At 38.9% G+C, this 21232-nt stretch overlaps 1 protein-coding gene across 1 annotated transcript in view; it reads left to right on the forward strand.

Moving 5' to 3' along the window:
- Positions 1 to 21232, forward strand: part of FSTL4 (follistatin like 4) — a 1598383-nt gene that overhangs the window by 1510892 nt on the left and 66259 nt on the right. The window contains exons 9-12 of the mRNA XM_077266082.1: positions 14389 to 14550; positions 16226 to 16360; positions 17895 to 17921; positions 21005 to 21123. Coding sequence (XP_077122197.1) covers positions 14389 to 14550; positions 16226 to 16360; positions 17895 to 17921; positions 21005 to 21123 — 443 coding nt within the window. The remainder of the gene's footprint in view (positions 1 to 14388; positions 14551 to 16225; positions 16361 to 17894; positions 17922 to 21004; positions 21124 to 21232) is intronic.

Consider the following 21232-nt stretch of genomic DNA (forward strand, 5'->3'; position numbering starts at 1 on the left):
CAGGGAACCCCACCATAATATCCTTAATGGCCTCAGAAAGACCATCTCTGAAGTTTGCAGCCAGGGCGCACTCATTCCACTGAGTAAGCACCGACCATTTCCGAAATTTTTGACAATATACCTCCGCTTCATCATGCCCCTGAGAGAGGGCTAATAAAGCCTTTTCAGCCTGAATCTCCAGGTTAGGTTCCTCATAGAGCAATCCCAGTGCCAGAAAAAACGCATCCACACTGAGCAATGCAGGATCCCCTGGTGCCAGTGCAAATGCCCAATTCTGAGGGTCGCCCCGCAGGAAAGAAATCACAATCTTGACCTGCTGAGCAGGGTCTCCAGAGGAGCGAGATTTCAAAGAAAGAAACAATTTGCAATTGTTCCTGAAATTCAGGAAGGTAGATCTATCTCCAGAAAAAAACTCTGGAATAGGAATTCTAGGTTCAGACATAGGAGTGTGCACAACAAAATCCTGTATGTTTTGAACTTTAGCAGCGAGATTATTCAAGCTGGAAGCCAAACTCTGGACATCCATGTTTAAACAGCTAAGGTCAGAGCCATTCAAGGGTTAAGAGGAGGTAAGAAGCAGCTAGACAGCAATTAAGGGCTAGGCAGCAAAACTCTGAGGGGAAAAAAAAAAAAAATTCTCCTCAACACTTCTTTTCCTCCTGCTTCAGCCCAAACAATTAACACTCTGTGGGCCGGCTATACTGTCATGTTCCCAATGGCAGGGAATCTGAACAACAGAACACAGGCAAAAAACAGGACGAGCTCTAGGGTGATGGAACCTGAGCTGACCGCGATCCTGAACCTCAACTCACAACTAGCAGCAGCCGGGGAGCGTTCCTGGGGGGACTCTAGACGCCTCGCGCCAGCCGGAGATCTAGCTTCCCCTATCAGAAGAATAACAGACCTCGCTTGCCTCCAGAGAAATGTACCCACAGAAATAGCAGCCCCCCACATATAATGACGGTGAAATGAGAGGAAGGCACATACGTAGTTATGAAAATAGATTCAGCAAAAATGAGGCCCGCTACAAGCTAGATAGCAGAGGATACAAAAGGTGAACTGCGCGGTCAGCTTAAAAACCCTTCAAAATACCATCCTGAAATTACTTGAACTCATGTGCCAACTCATGGTAAATGAGTGGTAATTTCAGCCCACTAGAGCAACCAGCCACAGGGAATTACATATCTGCAAGCTGGACTAAAAAACATGAAAACAAACATGAAACAGGGAAATCCAGACTTAGCTTGTCTTGAAGGCTTTAGGAGCAGGTAGCAAAGGTAACAGAGACACACTGATACATTGATAGCCGGCAAGGGAATGACAGGAAAGCCAGGTTAAATAGGAAACACCCAGCCTCTGATGGACAGGTGGAAACCAGAGACCGCAACCCACCAAAGTCACCCAGTACCAGTTGTAACCACCAGAGGGAGCCCAAAAACAGAGTCCACAACAAAATACCTAATAGAGCTGCAATAAGCAGAAACACCTGCCCTGGTCTATAATCCAGAGACCACTGCACTACCAGGAGATTTAATGTGATTTTCCACACAATAACAATGGCGTATTTTTTGTCAAAAAAGTTATTTTGAGTGCTATACTTTATACACTTACATGACTGTCCAATACACAGTACATGTTTCCTGAGACTGTTCAGCCTGTGGTACAGCAGCATCTTTTATGACTTGTGTCTAGTACTGGAGGCATTTTGCTATGTCAGGCACATCATCAGTACTATGTGTAAAGGTGCTGATAATTGACTCACTGCAACAGTGATGCCAACTCCCTTCTATGTAACATCAAAGCACAGGACACAGATGTGTCACACAGATTTGTGTATGCTATCTAGCTACAGCAAAAGCACATTGTGGCAAGATGTTATGCTTCCTGAATACTCTGGCAACATATAGCTGCCTGAGCTGTCATTAAAAGGTCTTTGAGGCTGACATCAGAAATCTTACCTGGGTACCTGAGTAACATTGGCCAGAGTACGACTGGACATACTGTTCATGAATGTAAGAATGTAGCCTTACTCCTGCAAAAGCAAATGGTGCAGTGTGCTATACTTTCTGAGTACTCAGACAATACATAGCTGCATGAACAATCCTTACTTACCTGGTTACCTGACCTGAGTAAACACTGTCCATATGAAAAAGGAACAATGCCTTGTGCTAGAGTTGGGACAGGTGAATTACAAAGACATTGCCCAGGCATCTAATATTAATGAGATGACTTATCATTAGTATAGGTCAGATCAGTGGGAGTTCGATATCTGACAGCCCTATTAATCAACTGTTATAAGCAGAAGATGTGAATGGATGCAAGCATTGAAGGAAACTGGACAATAGAGCTCCACTCAACATGTAGAAGACACTGGCAAGTTCAGCACAACACCTCCTATCCAAGAGATTGGCCTCCATCATAGTTTAGCCTTTGTAAAAATCTCTCAGATCTTACGCCTCACCATTCTTTCTGTTTTTTAGGGTGGTCTTCAAGTCAGACCCTCAGGGATATTGGATGGCTGCCAGATGTGAGGATGCTTAAAGGTACCGTCACACTCAGCGATGCTGCGGCAATATAGACAACGAGCCGACCTAAACTAGATCACTGGAGCGTCGCTGTTTAGGTCGCTGTAGAGACGTCAAACACAGCTACTCCAGATCGATGCAGGAGCAATCCAGTGATGTAACGGCGACTCACTTCTCATTCTCGCTGGTTGTTAGCTCCATGTCAAACAGCCGGAGTGTACCGACTGGCTAGAAGGAGACGCTGCGATGCCCCTTATGCTCGTTGCTGGCGTCGTTGCTTTTGATGTCAAACATGGTGATACACGCCGACCTGGCGACAAAATAAAGTTCTGGACTTCTAGCTCCGACCAGTGATGGCATGGCGGGATCCAGATCGCTGCTGCGTGTCAAACACAACGAGATCGCTATCCAGGACGCTGCAACGTCATGGATTGTTGTCATTCTCTTTGCAAAGTTGCTGAGTGTGACGGTACCTTAAGCAATGATGGACAGATCCAAGTAAAAGAGAAAAATGTTCCAGCTTCTTTGATAAAATGTAAAACTTTAATCCATCATATAAAATAGTAGAGGACACACTCCTGGGACAATGCCATATCACAAGTGAAGAAAGCTACGCGTTTCGACCATACGGTCTTTGTCACAGCAAACAGAAGAATCAGTCAGATCTTTTAGATGTGGAATCTAGCCATAAGAAAAATAAAAACAAAAATGACATCCATAAAAATGTGGCAACTAAGCCATATGTCTGTCTACAATTTAGCCCGCAATTTAATGAGATCAAAACAATTATTAATCGGGCTATTCCAATTCTTTTTGAAGATCCCATTCTTGCTGTATTGTTAAATAATGGTTGCAACGTTGTAGCAAGAAGGGCACCTACGCTAGGCAACATATTATCCCCTAATTGCTTTATGTCCAAACAACCTAATAGCACCTGGCTTAGTTGTACGGGTTGCTATAAATGCAATATCACTAATTGTACTACCTGTAAGCATTTAATAGTTACAAAATTGTTTGGTACTAGGGGTATGGAAAATAAATACAAAATTAAAACTTTTATTAATTGTAACACACGATTTGTAGTATACAAAATAGATTGCATTTCCTGCGATAAATCATACATTGGTTGCACAATCAGAAAACTAAAAAACCGCATCTCTGAACATTTGTACGATATCAAATGTACAACTAACAGCAATCGTACCGTTTCCTCAGCAGAAAGACATTTCATTGAAATGCATTCACGCAGTACTGATTCCTTAAGAGTAACGGGCATTGAAAAAATAAAAAAACCTCCGCGGGGAGGAGACATGCATAGGTCTTTACTCACACGGGAAGCCTTTTGGATGTTTAATTTGGGTACTAGATTTCCGCATGGTTTAAATAAATAAAGTGAACTTATGTTTCACTATTAGAGACGGTAAATTGCAGTGCAGGCATAGATTCATGTATTTATATATTGCATGTTTTTTAGCCTTTTTTTGTGTTTTTCTGTCCTTTTTTTTTTTTTTGTATATATGGGATTTATTGTATCTTACCATTGTATATGTATATATGTATTGTTTATATTTTTTAGAATATCTGGCAATGATCTATATGTGTTTGTGATCCAAAGTACTGTTGGTCAGGTGAGCGCCTCTTTTTTTTTTTTTTGCTTTACCTTTCCATTGGTAGGTCAGTCCTTCTTATACCGGATGGACTGCTGAGCAGATCAGCTGTGACAAAGACCGTATGGTCGAAACGCGTAGCTTTCTTCACTTGTGATATGGCATTGTCCCAGGAGTGTGTCCTCTACTATTTTATATGATGGATTAAAGTTTTACATTTTATCAAAGAAGCTGGAACATTTTTCTCTTTTACTTGGATTTGCATCACGTCGAGTCAGGACGAAGTTCCGTGCTTCTTGCATATATCGGTGAGCTGGCTTTTTTTCTTTCTTTGTACTTAATGATGGACAGAGACAGACGTAATCTGTTCAGATGCCATAAAGTTTACTGGTTATATGCCATTATATACCCTTTTGAGTAGGTGTATACATTATGTTTGAGCGCGAATCAGCTGTTTATTACATATGAGGCCATCATTAATTCATCGGGTTATTCTTACATAAGAGGTAACTTGCGAACAGACACGTACGACACGTACAATCCTAAAGTTCATCTGATTAACCTCACCCTTGTCAGCAATTCTAATCAATAGTCAATGACTTAGCAAATCTGGACATGTCTGGGCATATGCTGCTAGACTAACAAGTATATATGTGTGAATTTTAAGAATATATCAAGATGGTCCCTGATTTCCCCATCATGTTAATGGCACATTAAGTTCATGAAACTACAGTTGAAGCAATGAAAGAAATGACAATGGAATAAAAACCACTTCTTCATATTATTGGCTAATGAAGAGTAGAGTAAAAAAATCTTTTTATGCTATTGGATCAATGACCTTGATTTTGGTTAGTGAAGCACAAACTGTGATTTGTCTTTTACTTGAAGTATCTTGGTGGAGTTTTTGAGCATTCAACAGTAGTGGTGCCTTCACAACTCGCTCAGGTGAGCACATTACCTGTATCTAACATATCTTTTTATAAATTATCATCCTATGATCTGGTGTGCTCTGTTTCCCAATAGTGTTTATCTACAGTTGACACAATGACAGACATATCCAACTCTCTGACAGTAACCACTGTACCGGTTATATTCAATGTTATTCACTTGACCAGTTTTAAGGAGATGCCATGTACTGCATCTTGTTGCATGCATGTGAAACTTTGCCCACCATGATGCACAATGGCCGCACAGTCTGGATGGAGTTTTGCATGCATGCAGCTAGCCGCAGTGTCTACATACACTATACATGTTATTGCTGATGGGTGTATATCATCTTAACATTATATTTTCAAGTCAACACTAATATTACACATAGAGAATATTGCTGCATTTCACTCTTGCTGAGTTATCAGTACGTATTAATTTTCTACTCCAACTAGGAATGTGCTGAATACATACTACAGACAGTAGCAGACTATGTATTGCCCAGACTTTTAATCATTTCCTGAAAAAAAAAAGTTTCCCTTTCAGGAGAAGAACATGACTATAAATCAATTTGTTAATTTCAGGCTGCAACATAATTATATCTGTGTTTCTGCTGCACTAAGCAAAATGTATGCACTTGTGAGCTCACTATATAATGTTCAAAGACTTCATAATAAAAGTAGTATATGTTTTGGTAGCCAGAATAATTTTTTTTATCACATCTGTGAAATGTATATAATTAAAGTGAACCTGTCACCAGTTTTTTAGCACCTAATCTGACAGCATATGTAGAGACAGATATCCTGATACAAGCTTTGTGTCACTTGCTGGGCTGCTTGCTGTAATTTTGATAAAATCACTGTTTTATAAACAGGAGATGATCACTAGAGAACTAGTAAATCTGCTGCCACGTAATCCACCACGTTCATGAGTTCTATATAACCCTGCCCCAACCACTGATTGTCAGCTTACTGACTATGCACATAGCACATATAATCTATTAATCAGATTATGGCAAAACGTAGCATGGTTCGGATGTTTTTTTGGAAAAAATTATTTAGTCTTGCCAATCTACCCTACAGACCAAACATGAAGAATACTGCAGGTTGTTGTCTTATGCAATGCACAGCCAGTATTTGTCAAAAATTCCAGCAGCCCCTTTAATGTTGCTGCAGGCCTCTTTGAAAGATGTGCAGTTCTAGGTAATCCAGAAGAGAGGAGGGAACTGACAGGACTCAGTAACATTTCAAGGAGCTAAATTGGAGAATCAGCAGCACAGCATATGAGAAAGCAAACAGCTTCCAATCAAGGGTGAAGACTTTCTAAAATTAAAATTTATTCCGCCATCACATATGTTCTAGGTAATGTCATTGTTGTGCCAAATTTAATCCATTTCTTGATGACCATCTTCACAGTGTTAAATGGTATATCTTACACCTTGAAAAAAAATAAACACTTCTCTTGACAGCTAAATTTCACCCCTTAATGACTGAGCCCATTATGGCCATAAAGTGGACCTGCCAGCAGTTTTGGCTGATATAAGATATGGCCACTGCCTTTCAGGGCTTATCTACAGCATTCTATAATTCTGTAGATAAGCCCCCGATCCGACCTGCAACAGAAGAAAAATAAGTTTTATTATACTCACCCGGAGGGGGGGGGGGGGTGGTCCGGTGCGGTCCGGTCCATTGGGTGTCGCAGGTGCGGGTCCGACGCCTCCGATCTTTTTGCGATGTCCCACACCTGTTGCTTCATTGACCCCTGACATCGTTCTCCTGCGCAGGCATACTTATCTGCCCTGTTGAGGGTAGAGTAAAGTACTACAGTGTGCAGGCACTGGGGAAGGTCAGAGAGGCCCAGCATCTGCACACTGCAGTACTTTACATTACATATACATTTACATATACATTTCTCTCTCTGCTGACATGTATATCATGTCAGAAGAGAGAGAAATCATTGAAACAGCAGGCACACTTTGTTTTATGATCACCGTTATTCCCTGAATAACGGCGATCACATGATTGGACATCGGAAAATCCAGCCCTAATCATGTTCTGCAGGGTCTCAGTTACCCCAGGTAGCCGATACCCTGGAGATTTTCTTACTCTGGAGGGCACCACAGCCTTATATCCGATCATTATTTTAAAAGGGCGAAGAAGGAATAAGTACCCTTAGCGGCTGCTGTTTTAATGAGTATCGATGGTAGATAAAGGCTTAAACTAGTAGATCCCTTTGCTGTGATGTAAACTATTTACGGATCATATATTTTGCTATGAAATGTTACTTCGAAAACGTGAGGAAAATCCTACTAGGTGCTAACATGAAAAAAAGTAAACCTCAAAGAAAAGAAAAAAGATAAAATATAAAATAGAACTTTTAATGTAAACCATTAAAAACGGGGCATACAACAGTTGCAAACACCACACACTAAAAGTGCAAGCTGCATTGACTCTATGGATGAACCCTTGTCTAAATGCCTACCTGACTCCAGAGGTTGGCACCATACAGTCATGGCCAAAAATTTTGAGAATGACACCAAAATTATATTTTCACATGATCTGCTGCCCTCTGGTTTTTATTAGTGTTTGTCTGATGTTTATATCACATACAGAAATATAATTGCAATCATATTATGAGTACCAATAGGTTATATTGACAGTTAGAATGAGTTAATGCAGCAAGTCAATATTTGCAATGTTGACCCTTCTTCTTCAAGACCTCTGCAATTCTCCCTGGCATGCTCTCAATCAACTTCTGGACCAAATCCTGACTGATAGCAGTCCATTCTTGCATAATCAATGCTTGCATTTTGCCAGAATTTGTTGGTTTTTGTTTGTCCACCCGTCTCTTGATGATTGACCACAAGTTCTCAATGGGATTAAGATCTGGGGAGTTTACAGGCCATGGACCCAAAATCTCTATGTTTTGTTCCATGAGCCATTTAGTTATCACCTTTGCTTTATGGCAAGGTGCTCCATCATGCTGGAAAAGGCATTGTTGGACGCCAAACTGCTCTTGGACGGTTGGGAGAAGTTGCTCTTGGAGGACATTCTGGTACCATTCTTTATTCACGGCTGTGTTTTTAGGCAAGACTGTGAGTGAGCCGATTCCCTTGGCTGAGAAGCAACCCCACACATGAATGGTTTCAGGATGCTTTACAGTTGGCATGAGACAAGACTGGTGGTAGCGCTCACCTCTTCTCCAAATAAGCTGTTTTCCAGATGTCCCAAACAATCCAAAAGGGGATTCATCAGAGAAAATGACTTTGCCCCAGTCCTCAGCAGTCCACTCCCTGTACCTTTTGCAGAATATCAGTCGGTCCCTGATGTTTTTTCTGGAGAGAAGTGGCTTCTTTAATGCCCTCCTTGAAACCAGGCCTTGCTCAAAGAGTCTCCGCCTCACAGTGCATGCAGAAGCACTCACACCAGCCTGCTGCCATTCCTGAGCAAGCTCGGCACTGCTGGTAGTCCAATCCCGCAGCTGAAACAGTTTTAAGATATGGTCCTGGCGCTTGCTGGTCTTTCTTGGGCACCCTGGAGTCTTTTTGACAACAATGGAAGCTCTCTCCTTGAAGTTCTTGATGATACGATAGATTGTTCACTGAGGTGAAATCTTTGTAGCTGCGATACTCTTCCCTGTTAGGCCATTTTTGTGCAGTGCAATGATGGCTGCACGTGTTTCTTTAGCGATAACCATGGTTAACTGAAGAGAAACAATGATACCAAGCACCAGCCTCCTTTTAAAGTGTCCAGTGATGTCATTCTTACTTAATCATGACTGATTGATCGCCAGCCCTGTCCTCATCAACACCCACACCTGTGTTAATGGATCAATCACTAAAACGATGTTAGCTGCTCCTTTTAAGGCAGGACTGCAATGATGTTGAAATGTGTTTTGTGGGTTAAAGTTCATTTTCTGGGCAAATATTGACTTTGCAAGTACAGTAATTGCTGTTAAGCTGATCACTCTGACATTCAGGAGTATATGCAAATTGCCATTAGAAAAAATGAAGCAGTAGACTTTGGAAAAATTAATATTTGTCTCATTCTCAAAATTTTTGTCCATGACTGTATATCAACCCACACGAGAATGGCACCCCCGCTCACCGATAGTTGACCCTATTCTCCTGTTGTGCCTTACCGGTAAGTGCCAGCTGATACAATTTCTTAACATGGAAAGATAGTATAGGTCAGAAAAAACAGGCAGTGCAACCAATATATATATGCTTCAGACCAGGGAAAGGGACTGAAATGCCTTGCTTGATAAAGATGATATTTATGAATTTGATAAGATAGCCCCTCTTTCTGAATTGCACCTCCGCTGCTCCCAACCTGTCAGCGGAGGTTAGCACCCTACTTGTCAGTGGATATGGCGCCCTTGCTCCATGACGGCTAGCTCTAGGAGACCCTATTGATGTTCAGGTCACAACAATAACCAGGGGGTATATCCATCAAGTTTGGAGCAGTACATATTCTAATTTTAGATTTAGATAAAAAAATACAGATAATCATGGAAGTAGATATAAGAAGGGTACTTATCAAAACCACGATGTCCAGGAACCTCTATGCGTTTCACCTGACGGCTCCTCAGGAGGTTAGATAAATAGATGCTGCATGGTGCAAATGCAGACCCACTCTACTTTATAAAGTGGGATTACTAAAACTCCTCCCCCAGACCAACCCTCAGTAGATTCAAGGGTTTATACACTGCAGTCAATGTCCTAATATACATGAGCATAATCTTATCCATCCTCTGGATAGTATGTAGCCATTCAAAAATTGAGCTTGCAATATTCACATTGTGCACTAGCTTCATGTAGAGAGATCTGGTCCCTCTGGTGGTAACGTGTGAGTGCATTCCACCCTGGAATGCATTAGGGGACCCATCTTCCGCCTTCATGATACGGGAAGTGACGGTGTAGATTGAACTGCACACGCGTTAGATGAATTTGCATTCCACCTACAGGAACGTATGCCTGATGACGTATTTTAGATAGTATTCACTGCAGAGTGTTACTGTGAAGAGTAACCACCCCCACCTGATGTACTGTATATAAATCGGAGGACATAACGTTAAAGTGCAATAGCAAAAACTATATAATATATTCCGTTACTTATACTTATATCTATAAGCCACCCCTCTGGTAGGTACATAGAGAAACCTATAATTAACATTTAAAGGAAAAGTGGGGTATATATTTTTCATGTTAGCACTTAGTCCAATACCCCCTATATCTAGATTTTGCAATTCTGAAAATCCTACTAGAACAATTAAACTTTATATGAGGTTAATAAAAACACTGTAGATGATGGCAGCTGTGTACTGACTATTATTTAAGATGAGTTTAAATATGATGGTGAAATCTGATCACAACCACATCACCAATTACACTTATGCAACCACATTATTTTAGTTTTGTTGTTTGTATCCCACTCAACAAAGATTTCAGTTTGTTTCTCAATGGGTTTGTACAGATTAAAGTCTATCAAAACTTATGAGATGATTCTTCTTGGCATGACTTTATTATATGCGCAATATCGCAGTTACCAAAATAACAATAAGTTTACTGTAAGGTAAAATTCTCACCTGTACACGTTGTGAGTATGCACAACTCATATAGTAAGTATGATAGGAGGGCTGCAGAGGGCACTGAACCCGCAAAGGATCTTCAAGAAATTCTGGATAGCATAGTCAAGATGCCGACAATTCCGCGCTCCTCCAAAATCAGGCAAGGGAATCACAGAGTTCAGAAGAGTTGCATATTTTATTCAGAGCTATAAAACTATGAGTTTCGTGGACATCCTTTCCACTTCCACAGGTACATAGCCAATGGTAAAAAAATTGCATTTTAACAAGGATGTGTAGACTTTTGTTATACACTGTATGTCTTATCCACCAAAGGTTTCCAAACTGATCCCTCTATGGTACATGCTATTTTAGTTTAGGTCCAACCCAGGACTTAAGTTTTTGTAGTGCTTTCTTGGGTTCTCTTAATAATATCATACATATAGTAAATATTTTTCCAAAATTGCTAAACTATTGACTAATTTAGCTAAGAAGGGGGCTGATATGGTCAACTGGAAGCCTGAGGAAATCTGTGCCTTCACTGAGTTTAAAAAATATTTCTTATCTGACCCATTATTGGTTTAGCCTTATTCCAACCATACTTCTTAAATTGTGGAGGCTGATTGTGGAGGTTCATTTTCAGCCTCAAATACGGACATGTCTGAGGCCAGAAAATTGAAATATAAATAAGATCTGATCTGACATCAGACAGAACTTAAAAATGGCACTGGACAGAAATACCAACTTTGCCAATAAAATATGCATAGATGGTCCCAGTTTTGGGATTTGTGATAATGTGTGGTCATCTACAAGAAAATATTAAACTTAAAGTCCATTCTGCCAAGCTGGGACCAAAATTCATTGAGTACAGACATAATTGAGCATGATGATGAAGCAGAGTGCTGTCCGATTCTTGATCCTCTGTTCCGTCCATATAGATACTAAAGGAACTTCAGGGCAGAAGACATTTTCAGGTCACTAGACAGAGCTTAGTTGATAAAGAGCAGGGATGGAGACAATTGGGATGCTTGTGTGGTGGCGCTTTAGTGGATTCAAATTGTTTGGGGGTGTTGTACTGTGTACATGGAAAAATATACTGCTAGGTCATTATACTGTGTGTGGGTGCTGTGGTAGAATTATACCATATAGAGGGTGCCTTGATGGGCATCATACCGTATATGTTGGGCACTGTGAAGGCTATAAAAGTGGTAACATACTCTGGAAAAACACTAATGAGCTTCATCAGGAGTTATTTTTCAATGTGGGCAAATTTTTTTGAATAGCAAGAGGTATGGAACGTGGCTTACTGCAAAATAAAAGCTACTGTGTGTGTTCTTCTTTCCTAGCTTTCATAATTGGGAGGTGTGGTATTACCTAGTATGGATCAAAGAATCATGGAATGTTATAGTTGGAAGGGACCTTTAGGGTCACCTTGTCCAACCTCCTGCTCAATGCTGCACAAGATTCACTAAATCATCTCAAAGAGATGTTTGTCCAGCATCTGTTTGAAGATTCCCATTCAAGGAGAACTCAACAGCTCTCATGACAGCCTGTTCCACTCATTGATTACCTCACTGTCAAAAAGTGTTTTATAATATCTAATCTGTACCTTCTCCCTTTCAGTTTCATTCCATTGCTTCTCGTGTTTCCTTATGCAAATGAGAATAAGGATGATCTTTCTACACTGTGACATCCCTTCAGATATTTGTATACAGCTATTAAGTCATCTTTTAGCCTTCTTTTTTGCAAGCTAAACATTCTCAGATACTTTAACCGTTCCTCACAGGACATACTTTGCAGCTAGCTTACCATCCTGGTAGCTCTTCTCTGAACTTGATCCAATTTTTCAATGTATTTTTTTAAATGTGGTAACCAGAACTGACACAGTATTCCAGATGAGGCTTGACCAAGGAGGAGTAGATAGGGATAATTATTTCACGTGATCTAGACTCTATGCATCTCTTAATACATCCTAGAACTGTGTTTGCCTTTTTTGCTGCTACATCACACTGTTGACTCATGTGAAGTCTGTGATCTATTAGTACACCAAAGACTTTTTCACACTTGCTGTTGCTTAGTTCTATTCCTCCCATTCAGTAGATGAAATATTCATTTTTGTTCGCCAGATGTAGAATCTTGCATATCTCACTATTAAAAAATATTCTATTTGACACAGCCTATTGTTAAAGCTTATCTAGATCCTTCTGAATCCTTTCTCTGTCTTCTCTAGTGAGAGCTATCCCTCCTGTCTTTGCATCATCTGCAAATTTGATTAGTTTACTTTCAATTCCCTTATCAAGACCATTTATAAAAATGATGCAAGCACTGGGGCCAGGGCAAAGCCTTGTGGGACCCACTTAAAACACTTTTCCAATTGTATGTGCAACCATTTATTACCACTCTTTGAGTAAGATCACTGAGCCAGTTATAAATCCACCTAACCATAGCTTTGTCAAGCCCATACTTGGTCATGTTTTCAATTATTATAGTATGAGATACTTTATCAAATGCTTTGCTGAAGTCGAGATACAGTATACTATATCTACAGTATTTCCCTGATCCACCCAGTCAGTGATTCAATCATAGAAGGAAATTACATTAGTCTGGCTTGACTTGTTTGCTACAAACCCGTGCAGGCTCTGGTTATTTACCGTATTCTTATCCAAATACTTACATACACGCTGTTTTATATATTATTCCAATATATTTCCTGGTATAGAAGTAAGGCTCACTGGCCGGTAATTTCTTGGCTCCATCTTCTTTCCTTTTTTGAAGATAGGGGAAACATTTGTCATTCTCCAATCTTCTGGGACTTCTCCTGTTCTCTAGGATTTTTAAAAAATTCTGTCTAGTGGTTCTGCAGTTTTCTCTGCTAACTCTCTCAGTACCCTAGGATGTAATTCATCTGGAGCAGGAGATTTAAATTTGTTTACATTAACTAAGTGTTTCTTCCCCATATCTATGTTTATAGATAGTGTGAATTATTTTATTCCTTTAATGGCACCGTGAAGATCAGTTGATGTTACAGTTGCTTTCTTAGTGAACACAAATGCAAAATATGAATTTAAAAGTTTGGCCCTCTCAACATTATTTTTATGCCTTTTACACTTTTTTAATCCTTTCATGCGGATAACTAGACATAAGGGAATATCGTCGGCTCCCTCCATATTCGGCTCACTAATAGAGCTTACCGAATAGCTTCTGCGGGAACCAGGATGCCTGGATCGCTCCCGATAATCGGGTGTTTGGCACTGCATTTGCATGTGTTGCAGCTGTGTGACAGTCACAACATATGAACGTAGAGCCTGTGTGTTGCGACTATCACACAGCCGTGACACATGCAGCTGCGGTCCCGGACAGTTGATTATCGGGAGCAATCCAGGTATGAGGGTTCCCGCAGCAGCTATTCGGTAAACTCTATTAGCCAGCCGAATAAGGAAGGAAATGACGATATCCACTCATGTCCACTGATAACTATCAGTAACTGAGCAGCATAAAATTAACAATGGTTTGCTTATTCTTATTCTACTTGCTTACATTATTATATTGCAAGTATGACTGCTAGAATTTATTACATTCCCTTTACAGACATCTGGTATTACATTACTGCTTTATGTTTTTATAAGTAAATGAAACACAATTCTATTTTCAATTTAAGACATAATTAATTTGGCATTCTACAGAATAAGCAGTGTAGTTGTAAGCATTCAATTAGTACTTAGTATTATATTATCTATGTAACACCACTTTAATGTTTTCTTTAGTTCCTCCAGTAATACGAGTGTATCCAGAAACCCAGGCCCAGGAACCTGGAGTGTCTTCCAGCCTGAAGTGTCATGCAGAGGGTATCCCCAACCCCAAAATAACCTGGCTGAAAAATGGTATTGATATAATGCCAAAATTATCCAAGCAACTGACATTAATTGGTAAGCCTTTTACTGACAAATCTGTAATTACTTAAAGCAAAATAATCAATTCGCACAAATCTATATGATATGCTTATTGATTTAAAGGAAGACTGTCAGTTAAACTGACCCAAACTAACCCAAGCTGACAGTATAAACTAATCGCACAACATTGTAGGAGATATAGCCTATAAAAAAATCACACCATTAGTGTTTGCATTGTTGCCTTTGTAGTGTAGAAACTGAAATGTAGCCATGAAATGTAGCCAAATATTCTAATTAAGCAGCTCTGTGTACCTTGGGGGGGCTAAGTCGCTTGGTTTCATCCACTGGTTTTGCACGCCCCTGACTCCCTTACTGGTGATTGACAGTGTTGTTTGCCTGGTATCAGCACAGTTTGTAGAAAAAAAAAAACTGAGACAAGCCAGCACTGTCAATTACTAGTGAGGGAAGCAAAACCAGCACCGGGACGGCACACTGACATTCTTGGCTACACCAAGGGTACAGAGTGCAGCCTAATTAACATATTTGATTAAACTTTGGTTTCTGCAGAATAGAGGCATGGACTAAAAAAACTAATGGAACAATTTTTATGGGGGTTATGTCCCATACAAGCCTTTTTTCTTAGGCTAGGTTCACATTGCGTTAGGGCAATCCGTTTAGCGCTAGCGCTAGCGGATTGGGCTAACGCAATGTATTTTGTGGGGTCGCGTTTGGGGGTCGCATTAACGTCCCCGCTCTCGCAGATCCCCGATCTGCGAGAGCGGGGGAATGGACCTCGGGCGCGCTGCAGACGCTGCAAGCAGCGTCCGAGGCGCGCCACAGAAGAACGGCACATCGCTAGCGCGAGCCGAAAAAGGCACGCGCTAGTGATGCGCTTGAGGCAGAAAGAACATTGCTGTCAATGGGTGTGCTAACGGACCCGTTGCACGGCGTTAATTGCAACATTTTCGCCGTACAATGCTGTCCGTTAGCGATCACCCAATAACGCAATGTGAACCTAGCCTAAGTTTATACAGTAAGTTTGGGCTGACAGCGTCTCTTTAAATTGTATTACTGTCAACTATGAGCATCTGTCCACACAGACTTCAAGCTGTGGACTTACATATCTTACCCAAGTTTTAGATCTGAGGCCCTCCCTTCTACTGCTAATTCATATAGTGTATATTCATATACTGTATATATATATATATATATATATATATATATATATATATATATATACAGCACAGACCAAAAGTTTGGACACACCTTCCCATTTAAAGATTGTTCTGTATTTTCATGACTGTGAAAATTGTACATTCACACTGAAGCATCACAACTATGAATTAACACATAGTCATGAAAATACAGAAAAATCTTTAAATGAGAAGGTGTGTCCAAACTTTTGGTCTGTACTGTATATATATTTACACTGTATATTATGCTGGTGACCAAGAATATATCAAAATGTTGATTGGACAGTGTGTATGACATGCATTTGATGGGACTGTCTCAAACACTTATTTTACACTTATATGATTTGTTTAGCATGCTACGTTTTTAGATTCTGCATTGATTGCACCATTGATACAAAAGAAACATACTGTAGTACAACAATGAATCATGCCTACAGCTAAAAGATGGTTGTTCCATATCATAATGACTATTGAATTAGAAGACCTTAGAACAAACAGCTCAAATGTCTTTATTTCAGCCAATGGAAGTGAACTTCATATTTCTAGTGTCCGTTATGAAGACACTGGGGCCTATACGTGCATTGCAAAGAATGAAGTTGGTGTGGATGAAGACATATCTTCACTTTTCATTGAAGACTCAGCAAGAAAAACCCGTAAGCATTAAAAATTTCTAAATCAGAATTTCAAAATTGCTTTTCGAAGTTCATAGCAGATCAGAGAATTTCTTATCTCTAATATTAACTTGTTTATAATATACCAACGTGATATTTGGACTACAGACATTTTGACTAAAAGTATCCAACACAATAAAGCAGTTTTTCCAATTTGTCTTTTATGGAGAACTCACTACTTCCATTCTTAATTAAGAAAAATCTGTATAGGGGAAGAAAATTAATTCTATATTTTTGGAATAGCATTACATATAATATGTTTTGGTTTGGTCAGGTTGAAAATGTTGCTATCTTTGCGGAAGTGGCATATCTTGCTCTTGTTATATTCTGGGGAACCCCAACCCAGGTTCTAAAGAACTCAGGTTAGGAAGTAATAGAGTAAAAGCTTTTCTGATCTTTACAAAAGTTATGGATACATTTGGTAAGTGAGTAAGAAAAGTGTGCCTTACACAACCTTGCCACACAATTTTTGGGTTTTGAATCAGGAATATCCCAGTGTGGGTTATCATCTAGAATTAGCCAATTTATACAGTCTTCACTGGGGCAATTTTGACTTAAAACCGGAAAAACAAGTAATGCAAGATGCAAGATCATAAGACCTTCTTTATCTAGAAAATGAGGTGCACAAAACAAAAAAAATGTAATTAGTTCAGATTAGGTCTACAATAATAGGCCTGATGTAGATATATTCTTGGCATGGTTTCAGCTTGACTGTTGGACACTATTCGAAAATAATTGCACCTCTCTATAGCTTGTGGTGAAAGTGACCTTTATTGTCTACCATGAACTAGATTAATGAAGCATAATTGCTCCTGGATAACATAGGTCTTCATATGCAATTTACAAGTTCTTATAGACTCTGGAATATTTAATCAAGTCAACTGTCCGTTAATGTTTTTGAGCTCGTACTTAAATCAGAGTTGTCTAGTAATGTACTCCATTTATCAAGTTCATTAGCCAATTTGACCCGATGTTAGCATGTAATGGAAATCCATCAACAGATGCAATTTTAACTTTCCTAGCATTATCCATTACTGCCTCCAACTTTGATGAGCTGTGATACAAGGTTTGCGTTACAAAACAAATGACAGCAATGAGAGATGATGTTCAGTTGATCAGATGTTAATGATCAGGCAGGATGACAGGAGGGTGTCACCTTCGACTTAAATAGCAGAAAATCACCAATTCAATTATTTCAAAGCCGTGAGAACGATAAAGACATAACAATTTTATGTCTTCATTAGCTTGTCAAACATAGACTTTAAATCATTAGCCTGGCAGACACAACTAGAACTGTAATCTCTTTAACTATTTCACCTTTCACATCTTTCTTTTCTGTTCACGCTTTATATATTTAGTTTTTAACACAGAATACATTACTGCTAAGTATATAAGATGTACTGTAGAAGAATGATTAAGTGGTACATGTTTTGTAGAGTCTAACTCCTTTATACCTATTCTTTCTTTTTTACCTGGATTCTTTCCAAAAATGGTTCGTTCATGGTCCTCAACACAGTTGCGAATATTCTTTGGAGAGAAGAAGGTAGTGTATCAATAATATAGTTTTATGCTTAGTTTGTGTATTACGGCAACACAACATCACACAGCATCAAAAAATTATATAGTTTTACATCTTTTGTAACTATACGCATATTTCTTGATGTCTACATAACCATAAAAATGACTGGAGCACAACACAAAGACTTTTGCACTTTACTTTGTAGAATACGACAATCATCTCACTATTATCACTATAGGAAGAGATAAGGTGCTGTCACTTCCTATTTTCTGGATCATAGTTCTTCCAGGAAACTTTATCAGTCTATAAATCACAAAATAATCTGTTAACTAAAGACCTAAACTTTTAATGATACTACTAAAGGAAACAAAAGATATTAAAACCCGCACTAGCCAGTATATCTTCATGGACACTAGTGTGCTATTAATTAGACTCACGTCCTATAAAGTGCTCATAGTCCTAACAATGTATTCAATTTCATTCAGACGTATGAGTCAAGGTGCGGCCGCTAGCTATTTAACTCATCTATTGCCCCAACATGGATTCACTGACGGTTGCTACTAAAAAATTGCCCTAAGCTTCCCCAACATGTTTCACCAGCTTAACTGGCATCATCAGGGGATTGAGGCTATAATGATCACTTTATAGGACGTGAGTCTAATCAATAGCACGCTAGTGTCCATGAAGATATACTGACTAGTGTAGGTTTTAATATTTCCTTTAGTAGTATCATTAAAAGTAAAATTTTAGGTCTTTAGTTAAGGCATTATTTGCATTTTGGCAATTTGTGATTTATATGTGTTATCCTACGCAGACTTTGGACAGCAATTTGTGTGTTTATCAGCCTCTGGATACTTTCTGTCCATTTCATCTACTCTAAATAATAAAAACATGCTTTTTGGTCTGTAGAAGCAATACAGTAGGGCATTGCATCTCCAATAAAGCATCTTTGATAAGTAAAATAATGATGAAACTTTCTGAGAAATAGTAAACAAATTAACTTTACTACATGCTAGAAAGTCTTCAGTTTATTTTAAGTTAAAATACATGATTCATTCCCTATGTGTCCATCATGCATTAATTTTACAGTGTAACTAAACTTTTTTTATTCAATTATACAACAGCTTTTACAAAAGTCAGAATATATAATCCATTGCCTTATATTGCTTCCTTCTTTCTCAGACACCATACTGAAATGCTGTATTAAGTGCCTGATGTATGCTCTTTAGAGCCTTCTTTGAACTGCTGCTCTATCAAATATTTATACTCACAATATTTACAAAAACTCTCACTGTCTGAGCAAGGTGGAGGAAAGCAGGGAAGGTCACTGAGAGAGAGAGAGTAGTTGAAAATAGGGTTTGAGAATAGATTTTTTATAAAGTGGATAGAGCAGCAGTTCAAAGCAGAGTCTAAAAAGCAGAAATAATGCATTAATTAAAGTGAACGTGTCACCAGATTTGGCCGTAACATAAGGAGAGAAGCTTCTGAACCTGCACCATCCTTGATGACCCCAGCGTATGTGTGCATAATTTTGCTCTAAGGGGTTAAAGAGAATCTATCCTTTATTTATTTATTGAGTAGTCTTTTAAAAGTTGTAAAAGTTGGCATTATACTCCACTAGGATACTTTGCTTTCTTCTCTTTTAAACACCATGCTGAAAGTGATGTTTTAACTGCCTAGTTCATGCTAATTTATAAGTTGCGTTAAACAGCTGCTTTAGCATGACTCTCAGACACCATGCCAGAAATGCTTAAAGTTAACCTGTCACCAGGTTTGGCCGATAAGAGATACGGCCATCATCTTTCAGGGCTGATATACGAGCATTCTATAATGCTTTATATCTGCCCCCAAAATGACCTGTAAGAGAAGAAAAGTAACTTTTATTATACTCACATGCATGGAGAGCCTGTTTGTTGGGCTCTCCATGCATGTATCGTGACTGTCACAAAGCCGTGACACATGCAGCTGTGGCGCTGATCAGCTGAGCGGCCAGCGCGATCCAGGAAGCCGGGTTCCCTCTGCAGCTTGCCGAATAAGAGAGAACCGAAGCAAATTTGCTCATCTCTAGTCATGAGTAGTATTCAAAAGATCAAGAGCAACATCATATCTATGTGATCATCAAAAGTATTTTTTTGCTGGTTTACGATCATGGGTTGCTAAATAAATTCTCAGATAGAAGACTGCAACTGGTAGACTAGAAATTGAATAACAAGGAAAAAAATCACATCATTCTGGTTCAGTTTTGGATCCTAGATTAGGAGCATATAATTGAAAATCAATAGGCCACATTAGCATTCTGCTCAAATATGGACACAGATACAGTATGTGGTTAAATTATGTTTGTTGAAAAATAAAATCAAAACATGCTTCACGTGTTATCAAAGTATATTACACTAGCATCCCCAAAGCATCACAAGACACATATCAACTGAACTTCTAACTGAAATATGCGCTAGCATAGATTTTTCCAACGCAAGGTTATATGGGTTATTCTAGATCATTGAGCTTTTATTATTCGATCACCTTGGGAAAAACTAAATGTTGAAACGTTGTATCATATCCATATTACATCAACATATATTCTTTATTTGAGAAAAAAAAGAGACAATTTAAAAAATGTTTTCATCTTTCTCTGACATCTTAGAAAGTGATTGATAGCCTAGATGTCTAAATGTGCTTTGACGTTACATACCAAACATTAAGAACATTGAGCAGATACATTACGTTATGCTACTATAATTTACGTTACAAAAAGTTATATATAAACGTATATGAAAACAAAAATGTACAGTATATAAAAAAAAATAGATGTGAAAACCACCCAGCAACAACATTCGTCTGGTGCTTGCAACTTGTGTAGAAGTTGCACATGGTTCCTGGAGCCACAAATTCCTACCATTAATTTATCTATGTCAGTTGAACATTCTCGCTCTCACACTTCATTGTGTTCTTGCATGTTATACAGAAGCTTTTTGCTAGATTATTGTTTTTATGTCTTCAAACCAATAAATAATGTTTCACTTTCGTGCTGGGTTATTGAGCTTCTTTAGATGGAGAAAAAAAAAGATTTGTAATTCTGCTACTGTTTTCTTTTGATTTCCCTATAGGATTGAGTGTGGGAAACATGTTTTATGTCTTTTCTGATGATGGAATCACAATAATTCAACCACGAGAATGTGAGATCCGAAGACAGATCAAGCCCAGCGAGAGGATTCTTACAAGCTATGTATGTTTCAATTAACTTTTAAAGAACTGATACAGAAGATTTGAGCTTGTATTCAATTCTATCAATATTCTAAAATGCTATGAACACAGAGCAATACAATCAGTCAGTT

The sequence above is a fragment of the Ranitomeya variabilis genome, chromosome 5 (assembly GCF_051348905.1).
Source record: "Ranitomeya variabilis isolate aRanVar5 chromosome 5, aRanVar5.hap1, whole genome shotgun sequence".
NCBI lineage: Eukaryota > Metazoa > Chordata > Amphibia > Anura > Dendrobatidae > Ranitomeya > Ranitomeya variabilis.